Here is a 14521-nt window from a genome sequence, read left to right as displayed (position 1 = left end):
CTCGAAGATTTTTATCCATGATACTAATTCTATGTGATTTTTGTCCCCAATACAGGATGGATTGCCATTACGATTAAAAGGTATTCATATCTTTAACGCGATCCCATTGGTTAACCAGTTCTTAGCTGTTGTCAAACCTATCATGAAGAAGGAATTATACCAATTGGTAAGCTAAGCACTATACTTATATTAAATTGAAACTATGAAGCAATTAGAATAGAGATGGACCATCTTGTCCCACAGTCTCCAAAAAAATATATCTTTTGAAGTGAAAATTATTACATTAAGACCACTTTTGAAAACAAGAGCTCCCTCTTTGGGCCCCTGGAATAATTCATGAGATGAGGTATTGAAATCTCAATATTTTTATGCCCCTAAAATGAACTTTCGTACCCAAAATTGACGTATTGCCAAAAGCTGTTTTCGAATCAAAAATAAAGTAGGTGGGAGGGGGGTCTTTCGATTTCACTCAATTTTTTTTAAAGGTTCTTCTCAATGGCCTAGTAAAATAACCGTAATAATTTCTGCCCTAATTCTTCTGAAGAAAACATTTTTAATCACTTCCTACTAACACTATAGGTACCTACCTAGATATACCTATGATGATTTTTTGAATCTTATTTTTTTTCGATTTTTCCTCAGATCAAAGTACATCCAACCAATAACATCGAGTCTTTGTACGATTACGTTCCTAAGGATTCCCTTCCAACAAATTTCGGAGGAAAAGCTCCCTCACTTGATGAATTAATCAGTAAGTACTGCCTTTTTCTCTCTCTCTTTTTAGACCTATCTTTTTCATACGTTCCTTTCATGTATCTAATCTGGAATCAATCATTTTTTATTTTTATTTATTCAGAGCTTAGCAACGAAAAGATGAAAAAATACGAACCGTGGTTCGCAGACGATGAAAAGCTCGCTCGTGTGGATGAGTCACAACGAACCGGCAAACCGAAAAATTCCGGAGATATTTTTGGATTCGATGGATCTTTCAAGAAACTTGATTTCGATTAAATTTCCATTCCACCGTAAACGTGTTTGATTTAATTAATTACGAGTAAACTTAGGTGCATTTAATTGTAGCGTATATTTTAAGACGATGGTTTCATGTTTGATGTTCTCAAATATATTATTTCATGTGTAAATCGAGCCTACATTTCCCACCCTTTGCAAAATTTCCAATATGTACTCTAAATCTGCGTATTTTTGTAAATTTCCTTTTTTGATTGGAGCCATTTCGACTACGAATGCACCAGATAAACGACGACGAAACGGAAGTATTCATTATTGGTATTTCTTCGACGAACCCAACAAAAGGCCATTAGATTAAAAAAAAAAAAAAAACAGAACGAAGGCGTCACTCACAAATATTTTACTGTACGTTAACCATCCCAACCTAATACATTTGTCGAAGCATTTGTTAAGGTATCCCGCATTAGTCACAACTGCATTCGGTATCATTCATAAAAGACTCGTTCCTCCTCTCCCAAGAGGTAGTTTGGGAAACATGGCGAGCAAATGTTTTGTATTTTACTATTGTTGTGTCCGGTAGTCTTGTTGTATTCATGGAACTAGTAAACTAGTTTTATCAGCCGGTGTATTGTTTCGCGTCACCCGACATGTGTTTTGTTCGAATAAGTTGTGCACTCTCTTTACAAGATGATGGTATAACGTGAGATTATCGAGTGTATTTTGATTTTTGTTAGTCGTGTAAGTCGTGCACTCTAAAATGCGAGATGCTGATATGATGCATATATAAGATGAAAGCACCTATAGTATTCTTATCTTTGGTCGAGTAAGTTGTGCACTCTGATTGTTTAAATGATGGAATAACGTTAAAGTATCGTTGTGTTCGGGTCTAATGCTTCTTATAGCTGTTCAATTCGTATTCTTTTCATATTTAACGTACATCTACATAATATAGTGCTGTGAATGTGATATCGTGTCTAAATACTTATATATGTACCAAGTCAACAATTAAGTGAGATACTCGTACATGGAAATTATCATTTTACTGATAAAGTGCCGATACTATCAATAGCGTTGGATACGTTGAATTCCTTGTCAATATCTGTAAGTATTATTCACGCATATCTACCTGAACCGTTAAACATATTTAAATTTGAAACCGATGATTATTTACAAACGTAGCTATAACGTAAAATTTAAACTAAATCAAAGGCAATTCCAAATCAAATCGACGAGTTTTTTGAACTTGGGATCGACGATTTTTAAAATACTCGTATTTTTTGTACGTGAGAATACATCATCATCGATGAGATATGACGAATGGGTCAAACAGTAGTTTTCAGAGTGCATTTTCGTTTCGAAGGGAGATAATGGTGATAACAGTTTCGAGGAAAATAAGGATATGGTAAAGTTCGAGCGAGGTTAATTTAAAAACTACAAATGGTACAAATTTGGAAACTTGACATGAAATAAATAGATTGAAAATGTGCACATTGTACAATTAAATTACTACTATGAAAACTAAACTGAAACCGAACTGAATGAAAATAAAATTGAAATTAAACTTCAGTAATATTCACTCAGAAAAATTGAGTTCAAAATTGAATTGATGAAATGAAAATAAAACTAGGTATCTAATTAATTTAAAAAGCAAAATTAAAATACCAGTTGGAACTATGAAACTTTGGAATAAAGCTAAATTGGAATACATTATACGAGTACTAGTTACGTTACGTAGATTAAAATATTGAACACTACCGTTTTAGTTTATGTATAATTAAAATACAATAAAATTAATTAATGAACGTGCATAAAACTTAATCAAAGCAATTGCAATGTAATCAAGATACATCTACGATTTGAGTAAAGAAAAATGAAATGAAATTTAAAAAACTAAATTGAATACTTGCAATCAAATTATTAAAACAAAATAAAAAATCACAAATTAAATTGAAATCAAATCGATCAGAATTAAATTTTTTTTATTTAAATTAAAATTGCCAAAAAGTCTTGTTTTTTTTGCCAAAATTGCAAAAAAAAAACTTTTTATTGGAGTAAAATTGCTAGAAACTCTTATTTTTTGGACACAAAAATATTCTTTTTTAATTAAATGATATAAATAAAAACAATTTTTATTAAAATTAGAAAAAAATTGTATTTTTTCGAAAAAACTGTAAATGACCCATGTTTTGCCAAAATTGCAATTTTTTTTCAAATTTAAATTAAAATTGCCAAAAAGTCTTGTTTTTATGCAAAAATTGCCGAAAAAAACTATTTATTGGGCTTTTTCTAGAAACTCTTATTTTTTGGACACGAAAATATTCTTTTTTAATTGAAATGAATAAATAAAAACAATTTTTATTAAAATTAGAAAAAACTGTACTTTTTTGAAAAAACTGTAAAAATGACCCATGTTTGCCAAAACTGCAACGTTTTTTTTTTTTTTTTTAATTGAAATTGCTTAGATAGGTATAAATTATTTTGTGTTTCACCAAAATTGCAGATTGGTCAGAAAATTACCAAAAAATATCATTTCTTTTTTTTTGTAAAAACTGTAAAACTGACCAATTTTTGTCAAAATTGCGAAAACAACCCTATTTGTACAGAAAATGTGAATTGCCAATAAGTTTAGTTTTTTAAAAAAATTGCAGATTGTTGAAAATTTCCAAAAATTTGGGGTTTTTGTCCCAAAAAGTATGCTTTTTTTTTGGATAAAATGTCAAAAAAATCAGTATTTTATCAAAATTACTACTAAAGAATATCGTTTTTTGCCACTATTACTAAAAATTCTACTTACTTTTTTGTAAAAACTGTAAAAAAAAAACGCATATATTTTGACTAAATTTTGAATAAGGTCGCTTTTAAAGTCAAAATTGTCGATAAATCTTGCTTTTTTGCCAAAATTGCAAATTGATGAACATTTTTGAAAATTGTAGCTTTTTGTCACAAAAAATAGGCTGTATTTGATTAAAATTTCAAAAATATCAAAATTAGGAAAAAATTCCGTTTTTTTTTTTGGTCAGTCGAGTTTTAAAAAAACTTGTAAAAATGAATTTTTTTGTAAAAATTGCAAAAAAAAATTGTTCTTTGTTGTTCTAAAAATATGATTTGCCAATAAGTTTTGCTTTTTTTTCAAACAAAATTGCAGATAAATTTCGCAAATTTATTATTCGTTAAGTTGCGGCCCATTTTATGTAATATTTTTGTTTTATAATTAGAAAGTATTGGCGGCGCCATAGTGCGTCACTTTGCTCCTGTCGAGCATTCGATTTCAGAAATAATTTGGTTATTTCTCGTTTTGTTTTATGTTTGTTTGCGCTAATTTTAGTTCGATAAGTTCGGGGTCATTACTCTGTTGGTTTTTATATCGTAAGATTCTTAATCGTGCTTACAGTTTGTTAGAATTGTTATTGTAAAATTCAGAATTTATTTGTATTTCCGAAAAATTTTTTATCATCACTCATCAGTTTTTCATCAAAATTACCTCAGATTTTTTTTTCAATATTACGAAAAATTCTACTTTTTTGTATGTACCTAATTGCTAAAAAAAAGACGCATATTTTGCCTTGATTGTAAAAAAGATCTGTTTTTTTCAGTCGAAATTGGCCAATAAATCTCGTTTCTGTTTGCTAAAATTGCAAATTGATCAACATTTTCAAAAATTGTTGCTTTTTGTCGCAAAAAATATACTATTTTTGATCAAAATTTCGAAAATATCAAAATTAGAAAAAAAATTCATTTTTTGGTCAAAATTTTGGAGAAATTTGTAAAAATAAACCATTTTTTATGTTTTTTTTTTTTTTTTTTATATATATATCTGAATTGCCAATAAGTCTTATTTTTTTCAAAATTGCAGATAAACCCCCTTTTTTTGAGCCAAAATAAATCAAAATTACAAAAAATTCAATTTTTTGTCTCTATATATACAGGGGTGCTCAAAAGTCAGTTTACGCCATCAAAAGTCACATATGTATAATTCAAGAACTAAGCCTCTTAAAGACATTTATCTGATTGGAAATTTTATCCCCTACAATTTTCTTCAGTGACATTTTTCTCTAGGATGCATCGTTCGCCGGGAAAAACAACTTTCATGTCAAAAAACGTAAATTTAAAAAAAAAATGAAAAAAATTTTAAATTAATTCAGCAGTTAATTTCAGCTATTTTCAACATGATTCCCATAATTTGATGAAATATAAATGATCTTTTCAAAAAAACACGTCAATTTTTGTTTTTTTTTTACAAAAACGCTAGACCCTGGGGGGGGGCTACCAAAATCAAATTTTGTAAAAACGAAGAAAAAAATCAAGTGATATGTCAAAATGTAGGTTTTTTGGGTCGAGAAACACGAATCTGAGGTCTTTTTCCCCCTCAAACCCCTTGGGGAGGTGCTACCAAAATCAACATTTGTAAAAATGAAAAAAATCTAGTGATATGTCAAAATATAGGTTTTTTGGGTCGAGAAAAACGAATCTGAGGTACTTTTTTTCCTCAGTACTCTTGAGGGAGGGTTTTATCAAAATTAACGAGTTTTTTTTTGCCAAAATATCAAGAAATTCAACCTTATAAAAATGCCTGTTTTTTTTTTTCAAAATCGCAGATAAAATCTTTTTTTTTGGCCAAAGTTTTCAGAAAATCCAATTTTTCTGTAAAGGCCTGTAAAAATGGTCCATTTTTTGTCGAAATTTCCAGAAAGTATTTTTTTTTGCAAATTGTTTACCAAAATTGACATAAAAATCCTACATTGATATCAAAATTACAGTGAGACTTTTTTTTTGTCAACAATGTCAACATTGTCTAAGAATGTTGTTTGTTAATTAAAATTGCTAGAAATTCTTACGTTTGGAAATTGAGTTTTTGGGGGAAATGCATTCGAAGGAATGGTCAATCAGGCTGATGACAGATTACACGAGCGATTAATTACAACGGAATAACCTCTTCCAAAATAATGTTTTTCTTCAAGATCATCCAACTTGAGGAAAAAAATCGGTTTAATGGGAAGATGGGAGGAGAAAATTTTTAGGTCAAGTACTCATAAATACTTACTTCAGAATTCTGCTTTTTTTGAGGGGGGGGGGGACAAAAAATGAAATTGAAGTGTTTGGGTTTTTGGAACTCAGAATTTGAATTGAGTTCATTTCAGGCTCTCAGATTCAAGGAATTCTTTTCAGGGTGATACTTTTCAATATTTGAATTTATCTGAGTACCTGCCTACCAAATTCAGGAAAATGTATCTATGTGCACTAATATAATATTCCCACTATTAATTAAAGATGAACAGATTGATTAATAGATTCATTTTTGAATTTCAGCCTCCCTGTGTCACGGATCCGATCTCCACCTCAACCAGAAATAATCTTCCTTCTGCTCAAGAATGTCCAACATTTTCAACCACGAGACGGCCGAGCCAGCCCTCCAAACCATGGCTATAAATAAAATCATTCAGCATTCGTTTCGAGAAGAAATCATCAAAAATCGCAACAAGAAAACACTACGTCGATTATGCAGCAACATGAAACGATACGTTCGAGTCGACCTGCATCAAAAATCATTCCAACTTTGCCAAAATAAACCAAAGATATTCATCGATCCGGTAAATTCCAGCAGGAGTAATATCAGTACTTCTTCTAAAATCCAAATCACAATGCAAAAGTACACAGATTCGCTCATCAATAGCGTTAAAGATTGGCTCGATTACCACATGTCCGCTTGTTTCCATCGAACCACTAAACACATGAATAGAATTTACTTCCTGAGACGTTTTCATCAATTCTCGTACCACCCAGATGGTACCATTAATTACGTGAAAACAGCCAGAAATATATTAACGAACGATAAATTCAGCCAGATTGATAAGTACGCCATCGCGTGCCTTTACTGCTTCGAAGAAGAAATCAGGAGCATATGGCCTGAAATATCAGAAAACGTTCACGTGGATGAAATCTCATCGGATTTATTTCCCCTGCAACATTATTGGACTTGTCGAATGACCAACCAGTTGAACAAGATACATTCTACGCGAAATTCCAAAGAGTTGAGCGTGATTATGCAACGATTTGTGTATCGTGTATGGGAAATTGAGTTTTTTTGGAATCGTCTAAGCTCAGCTAATAAAGAATTCGCCATGAGGTACTTCTTCAGCGAGAATATTCAATACAAGATGGAATTCTTTGTCAAATGTCTGTGTTCGGAACCGAACGAGGAGTTGATTCGACGTATTGTGAAGAATCATGGTCCGAGTATTATGCTCGAGTTGGTTACAAATAGTCATAACTGTAAGTTTGCTTTACCTGTGTGGTCAAGAATTGGGAATATGTTTGAAGGAGAACAATTTATTCAAATTTATGCGAATGTGTTCCAAAGAAGGGATAATAATCCTGATCCAAATCACCAACTCGAGATTGAGCAAAAGCTCTGCATCGAGGTGTGGAATAGTGCTCCGGAGGAGCTGAAGAAATATGCCAGCAAGTCTTTCATTAGTTCTACGAGTATGGCGTTGCATAGATTGAAAAATTTAGTTAATCAATGATCAGTAAGACTGTGAGCTTTGTTTAGTAAAATGTTGGAAGAATATGGCAGGTGCCATAAAACTCAGTGGAGACTTTCATTATGAGTAGGGCTAGGATTTTTATGCGCTAAAAAAACAGTTTTAAGCGCTTAAAAAAAGCAGTTAAAATGGCCAAAAAAAGCAAAATTATGCGCCAAAAAATCTGAAAAAGCGAAAATAAGCAGTTTGTAAGTGCATCATGTGGTATATCAAAATGCAGGTATTTTTAAGCAGAATGCAAAAATCCTATTGGATTCCCTATCAAATTTAAACTGAATTATTTAAATCAGAGAAATAGTAAAAATCATTTATTTTAGATTTAATTTTTGAACAAAAACATTAAATGTACCTACAAGTGTCAGATTACAAGATTTAGGTAAATAAAAACTAACTGATTCAAAATTCAAACGTTCGTTTGCAAAATCAGGGATCAAAATCATCAAAATGTTTTTTTTTTTTTTTTTTTTCAACTAAAATGGTTTGAAAGTGATTTTTTTGACAAAACAACGAAAATTCGAGTTTTTAGAACAATTTTTTGTCGTTTTTCTTCGAAATATGCTCTAAAGTACTTGAAAAAGCGCTAAAAAAGCGGTTATCGGCCATTTTTTGCTGAAAATAAGCAGTTTTAAGCGTTTATGGTCTAAAAAAGCAAAATTATGCGCTAAAAAATTTTGCAATTCGGCTTAAAAATGCATGAATCGCAAAAGAAACATTGTTATGCGGTATCTACTGCAGTGCATTCAGACAAGCATTTGCATAAAAATCCTAGCCCTAATTATGAGTTTCATGAACGTCACTCAGAAATTTTTTTAGCTCTGGAGGTGATACTGGAGGGGATCCTATGGGTCCTCAAAGAGGAGATTTGTAAAAAAAATCAAAGTTTTTTTTTGCTCCAGCCTTTACCCAACCTGTTTTGAGAAAAAAGTCCCAGTTCCAAAAGATGGTGTTTAAGATTCTTGTCCTCAAAATCCAAGACCATTATGAGGTTGAAAATTTGCAAATTGCTTATGTTTTTTAGGGAAATTTGTGTTTTGAACATTTTTTTTTCTGAAATATTCCGATTGAAGATTTTTTAAAAAAAGATGAATTTTTAATCATTTTCTAGATTTTTTTGAAATTGAATAAATGATCAAAAAATTGGCACTACTGCGCTCCAAAATATTTCCCCAGTTACAGAATTGATGTTTCAATGTTTTGGCTTAATCGATGCAAAATATTTCACATGAAAAAATTTTCAAAACACAAATTTATTCGAAAATAAACGATCTGCAAATTTTCAACACCCTATAGAGTCCTAAAAGTGGTCTCGGATTGATGGCAATATGACTTAGGTCGACGCAGAATCTTTCCAAAACAGGCTGAGTAACCGCAAGAGCAAAAAAAACACGATTTTTTAGAAAATGCTCTTTTTTTGAGGACCCCTATCTCTCCTTCAAGAGAACCTCTGAAGCTAAAATTTTTTCCGAGTGTGTTTCCATTTAAAATGAACGTCTCGAGTGTCTCGACCGAATTTGGTCAAAATCTATCGACATTCTACCTCCCATATCATCTAATTTATTCTTAATTATTTCGTTAATCGAGCTTAATCATTTCTTTTCATAGACTTAAGTACCTAACTATTTAGTGTAATGTTTTAGGTGTCTTGTTCACACACAATTTTTAATTATGTTCCTGTATTTGGTTTATTTTCTGTTCATCATACCATGGAAAATGTTCAGCTTGAATAAACGATGTTCCGTTAAAAATAAAATTACTTGTGTTGTGTAATAATATCTACTTATATGCATACATGAGTACCTATATGTACCTATAGGTATGGAGAATGGTAGATTTTCACTTGAAAAAAATCGTTTAAAATCGCTTGAAGGACCTGATCACAAATCAAGCAATTTTTCAAAATTCAAGAATAAAATTATTTTTGCTGACATAGACAATTTCTGTTGTGAGAATATGATTTCAAAACTAATGAAAAAAATATTTCCGAAGCAATGCAATAATGATTATGATCATCAGCGAAGAAAATCCTTTAGGAAATGGAAACCCAGTTTATATCAACATTTACATTTATTTTGATTTTTTGGTCATCCAGAAGTTTATATTTTAATTGTACCAGGTTTTAAAGCTACATATCAAATCTAAAATTTAATTTTTTTTAAATTGAAAATTATAATATTTTTCATTTTTTTAACCCCAAACTAAAAAATTAAATCAATTTAAAAAAATAGAATTTTTCATTTTTTTTCAATTAATTTTATAATCAAAAATTTTAAATTTATTCTTATTAAAAATCAATTAAAAATAATTATTTAATTTAGGTTAATTAGGTATTTTAATTTAAATGATGATCAGCGAAGAAAATTCGGATTCAGTGCCTCTGAAAACATGATATCGATACTTACCTACATCAATAAACATACTTACCTTAAAAAATAAACTAGTCCCCTTGGAAGAAGGATTCATCCCCTCTTGAATCACTAAATGGACAAAAAATTCGGATTCAGCGTCTTTGAAAACGACTCTCCCTCTCAAATCATGTCAAAAAAGTAAGCTGCATACTTCAAAGTTCAAAATTCAATAATTGTTGCAAAAATTCCACGAACCAATTCAAAACACGAAAAGTTCAACTTTCAGAGGTAAAAATACAACATGGAGTAAAAAAGATGATATTTTCGTAAACAGCCATGCTTAAATAATTATAATCGACTCCTCGTAAGCTTGATTAGCTTTTAATTTAGGTAAAGACACTAATTTCAAAGAAAAAAAAAAAATTGCATCACTCGAGTATAAAAATACCCCTTTTATGTCTAAAAATGGCACAATCTTAGTCACTGCTGTAGTTTAGGTTGCATACTTCATCACAAAAAGGGGCAAATATGATTTTTAAAAAATGAGTGTTTTTATTTTACATCAATTGAAAGCTAATTGAGCGTACGAGGGGTCGATTATTTCTAAATGAGCATCGCTGATCATGAAAAGTTTGTTAATTTTATTCAAAGTTGCATTTCAACTCTTGAAAGTTCAACTTTCTGATTAAAAGTTTCACTATTTAAGAAACTTGGAACTTTATGGTCGAACCAACGCCAGAAATAGACTCTCCGTGATGAAAAACCCCTCCCACGATAGTTCGTACATCCTTAAAACCTTTTTAAAGTTCACAAAATACATTCAAAAGTTCACATATTAGGGAAAGTTCAACTTTTTTGAAAAAAAGCTTCATTATCTTGGAAACTTTGAGCTTTTTTGTGGAACCAACACCAGAAACGGATTCTCCGCATGTCAATCCCCTCCCCCCACAGTACGAAATTTTGTACAGCCTAAAAAGCTCTCTAAAGTTCAGAAAATGTTCTGAAATGTTCGACTGTAGCGCTATCTGCTATGTAAAAAGTAAACTACTGAAAAGAGAACAAATGTTGAAAAAAATGATGCAGGGCTGCAGACGGCCAGAAATGGAACTTCTTTTGTTAAAGTGGAAAAATGAGTTGAAATTACCTCTTTCCATATCCCAAAATCAGGATTACAAAAGAGCTTCTCGTTTTCACCGCCTGAAGCGCTGCATCATAAATTTGGAAATTTGTTCTCTCCTCAAGACAGTTGTTTCACCTATCATGCTATAGATGGCGCTGCTATCACGTTTTCAAAATTGAGCTTTTGCCCAAATGAAAGCTAAATGGGGTGTTCGAATAGTCGATTGTCACTATAATTAAGCATCGCTGATCACGTTGAGCTTATTTATTTTAATCGATCGAGCTTTTTTGTACCTCAAAGTTCAACTTTTTTGAAAAAAAACTTCATTTCACTAGGAACTTCGAGCTTTTTGGCAGTACCAAGAACGGAAATGGATTCTCCGCCCATCAGACCCCTCCCCCCTTTAGACAGTTCGTACAGGCTAAAAAGCTCTCTAAAGCTTGCAAAATTCACTTGAAAGTTCAAGTATTAGGAGAATCGAACCTGCTGATACTCTATATTCTCCTAATAAAATTGGTCTCATTTAGCATCTTTTTTTATACTCGAAAATGATCAAAATTGGAAAATTTGTGCTTTTTCAAAATTGAGCTTTTTGGCCGAATGAAAGCCAAATAGAGTGTACGAATAGTCGATTATCATTAATTCAGCATCGCTGATCACGTCAAGATCGTTTGTTTCAAGGGTTGAAGCTCGGTTAAAATGAGAAGTTCTTTTGTAATCCTGATTTTGGGTTATAGAAAAGTGTATTTACAACGTTTTTTTGACAATATCAAGGGAAGTTTCATTTTCTGCCGCCTCAAGCGCTGCATCATTTTTTCACAATTTGTTCTCTTCAAATTATTGAGCTTTTTGGCCGAATGAAAGTCAAATAGGGCGAAAACCCTCCATTCGTGCAGTATGTACGGTCTTAAAAGCTCTCTAAAGCTCACAAAATTGATAATATCCCATATAATATTTTTCAAATGAAATTGGTCCCATTTTGCATCAAACAATGACTCAAACACGACCAAAAGAAGCAAACATGAAGTTTTTCAAAATTGAGCTTTTTGGCTGAATGAAACCCCAATAGGGTGTACGAATAGTCGATTATCACTAATTCAGCATCGCTGATTACGTCAAGCTGGTTTATTCTAAGCGTCGAAGCTTTTTTGTACCCGAAAGTTCAATTTTTTTGAAAAAAAGCTTCATTTTTCAGGAAACATTGAGCTTTTTGGAAAAACCAACATTAGAAATGGATTCTCCGTGTGTCAAAACCCCCATTACGACAGTACGTACAGCCTAAAAAGCTCCTAAAGCTCACAAAATGTAATCAAAAGCTCAAAATTTATGATGCAGCGCTTCAGGTGGTGAAAATGAGAAGTTCATTTGTTATCCTGATTTGGATACAGAAAAATGCATTTTATAATGTCTTTTTCTAGAATTACAAAAGAAGTTCCATTTTTGACCGACTGAAGCGCTCTATCATTTTTTCAAAATTTGTTCTCTTTTTAAGCAGTTAGTTCACTGTTTACATTACAGATAGCGCCACAGTGATATTTCAAAAATTGATCTTTTTGCCTCAAATTTAAACCCATTAGGGTGTACGAGGAATCGATTATTACAAATTCAGCATCGCTGATCACGAAAAGCTTATTTATTCTAATCCAAGTGGCTTTTTTACCCATGAAAGTTCAACTTTTTTACAGAAAGCTTCATTATCTAGAAAAGTTTGAACTTTTTGATAGAACCAACGTCAGAATTAGCAGAAAATGTCAGCTTCATTATAAACTAGAAGCTGTTTTCACTAAATTCAATTCTACAGATCACGAATTTGAGCTCTTCTTGCAACGTAGGTACGTGCGGTTTATTTACGAGCATACGAGCTATCGAGTCGTTGAAAAATTAAAATCAATGAAAATTCAACATCCCCATTCGTATTTTTTGTTACCAATTCATTACGCAAATTAAAACCACCAAAACTCGAAACAAACAAAATGAAATTAATTCAAATAAACAATAAAACACGCCGAGAAAACGCATCGTAATAATGTTTATTTCACTTGAAACATGATACCAATAAAAAATAAACCATGTACAGAAAAAAAAGATGGATAAAACGAAAAAAAAAATCAAAAATCAAAATTCACAATTTTCTATATGAATAATAATTACGTGTGTAAAATAATAATTGTGTCAAGCTTAATGTAAACTGGTGTAAATAGCTGTCAACATTTAAAACAATTACATCATATTATACTTACAATCTGTATCAGTATACTGTACACGATATTTATATACATACAATGAATATTTCTGTACATTTAGAAAAAAAAAACATTCGGGGTGAGGGAGGCAAAATGGGAATGAGAAGGGGGCCGGGGCCTCAAAACATACACGAGGTATTTTTTTTAAAACACTAATTACGTATATATGTAACTTATTTGACTAGGAGAGCTGATACGTAACGATGATATGTAATACAAAAAATTACTTACAATTGAAAAAAAAAACATCATTGCGATTAATCCTGCTTTCGTTATCGTCAATTTTTAAAAACGTATTATTTTCCTGAAACGTTTCAAATATTATTTTGAAAAAAATTCGCGAACGATTAAGTATTTTTATACGTTTTGTCGTCTCTGAGAGAGAGAAAAATGATTCAAGAATCAGATATTGTATCTGAGCTAAAGGAAGACTACCGAAGATGAAAATTGTTCGCTTTCATATGTTACTCGCTTTAATTTCATTTTTTTTTTCGTCGAATCTTACGAAAATTATACGTACCTATTGCTACTGTACAAAAATATGTATAATGCCCATGTTCTTTTTTGTTTTTTTTTTTAAATTTTATATTTTCATTTTTGGTAAATGCGGGATTGTTTCATTCGACAGAATCGATAAGATAAATCTCGAGTAATTTTAAAATCGTGACACAAAAAAAAAATATTCTAAAATTTTTGTTCAAAAAAAAAAAAAAAAAAAAAGGTACACAATAAGAATTAAAACAGACAGAATTCAAAACACACATTCAAAAAAAGGTAGGTAGTAGGTACATAATGAAATATTAATCAATGGTAGGTACACGACTCCAGATCCATCTTATCGATACCGAGAGAACGAAACAAATTCACGTCGTAATTTGAAAACTCGAAGCATTATCGGTTTAATCACAAAAATATACGCATATAACATCACAAATAAATTTTAACGCTGGACATTTGCATAAAAAACACGTGTTCAGCTAAAATTGTAACAACAATAAGGTAACGGTAGAACAAGTCATCTGACAGCGATGATAGGAACGATCAGAGCGTGAAAGCTGAGCAATGGGATGTAGTTTAACACGTGCCAGTTGCATTTACTTCGACATCCGCTCGAAGCTGAAATCAAAACGAACAGAAATTAGCTCGGTAAGTAAATATAATTATAATTAACTAGGTAATATGGTCAATTTAATATTAGGTTATGGACGGGTACTCAGGGAGGGGAACAATATACAGGCTTGAAATCATGTCATAGGGTGTTTGGAAAATTTCAAATCGAGATGCATAATTTGAGGGGAGGAG

At 31.4% G+C, this 14521-nt stretch overlaps 3 protein-coding genes across 8 annotated transcripts in view; 2 read left to right on the top strand and 1 right to left on the bottom strand.

The window, feature by feature from the left end:
• The window catches only part of LOC135846514 (alpha-tocopherol transfer protein-like), a 58707-nt gene extending 57565 nt beyond the window's left edge, over positions 1-1142 (top strand). For all 5 annotated transcript variants that reach the window (XM_065365647.1, XM_065365645.1, XM_065365644.1 and 2 more), the window contains exons 5-7: positions 56-166; positions 643-751; positions 857-1142. In XM_065365647.1, the coding sequence (XP_065221719.1) occupies positions 56-166; positions 643-751; positions 857-1011 (375 nt within the window). In that variant the 3' untranslated portion in view covers positions 1012-1142. The remainder of the gene's footprint in view (positions 1-55; positions 167-642; positions 752-856) is intronic.
• A 144-nt stretch (positions 1143-1286) lies between these two features.
• On the top strand, positions 1287-9261 carry LOC135846513 (uncharacterized). Its single transcript, XM_065365642.1, has 2 exons — positions 1287-2070; positions 6277-9261. The coding sequence occupies exon 2, from the start codon at positions 6339-6341 to the stop codon at positions 7491-7493; it is 1155 nt and encodes a 384-aa protein (XP_065221714.1). The 5' UTR covers positions 1287-2070; positions 6277-6338; the 3' UTR covers positions 7494-9261.
• Positions 9262-12988: 3727 nt separating this feature from the next.
• Positions 12989-14521, bottom strand: part of LOC135846515 (uncharacterized) — a 540933-nt gene continuing 539400 nt past the window's right edge. For both annotated transcript variants that reach the window (XM_065365649.1, XM_065365650.1), the window contains exon 6: positions 12989-14335. In XM_065365649.1, the coding sequence (XP_065221721.1) occupies positions 14235-14335 (101 nt within the window). In that variant the 3' untranslated portion in view covers positions 12989-14234. The remainder of the gene's footprint in view (positions 14336-14521) is intronic.

The sequence above is a fragment of the Planococcus citri genome, chromosome 5 (genome assembly GCF_950023065.1).
Source record: "Planococcus citri chromosome 5, ihPlaCitr1.1, whole genome shotgun sequence".
Lineage (NCBI taxonomy): Eukaryota > Metazoa > Arthropoda > Insecta > Hemiptera > Pseudococcidae > Planococcus > Planococcus citri.
The sequence above is the reverse complement of the archived record's forward strand: the minus strand, read 5'-3'. Positions and strand labels throughout refer to the sequence as shown.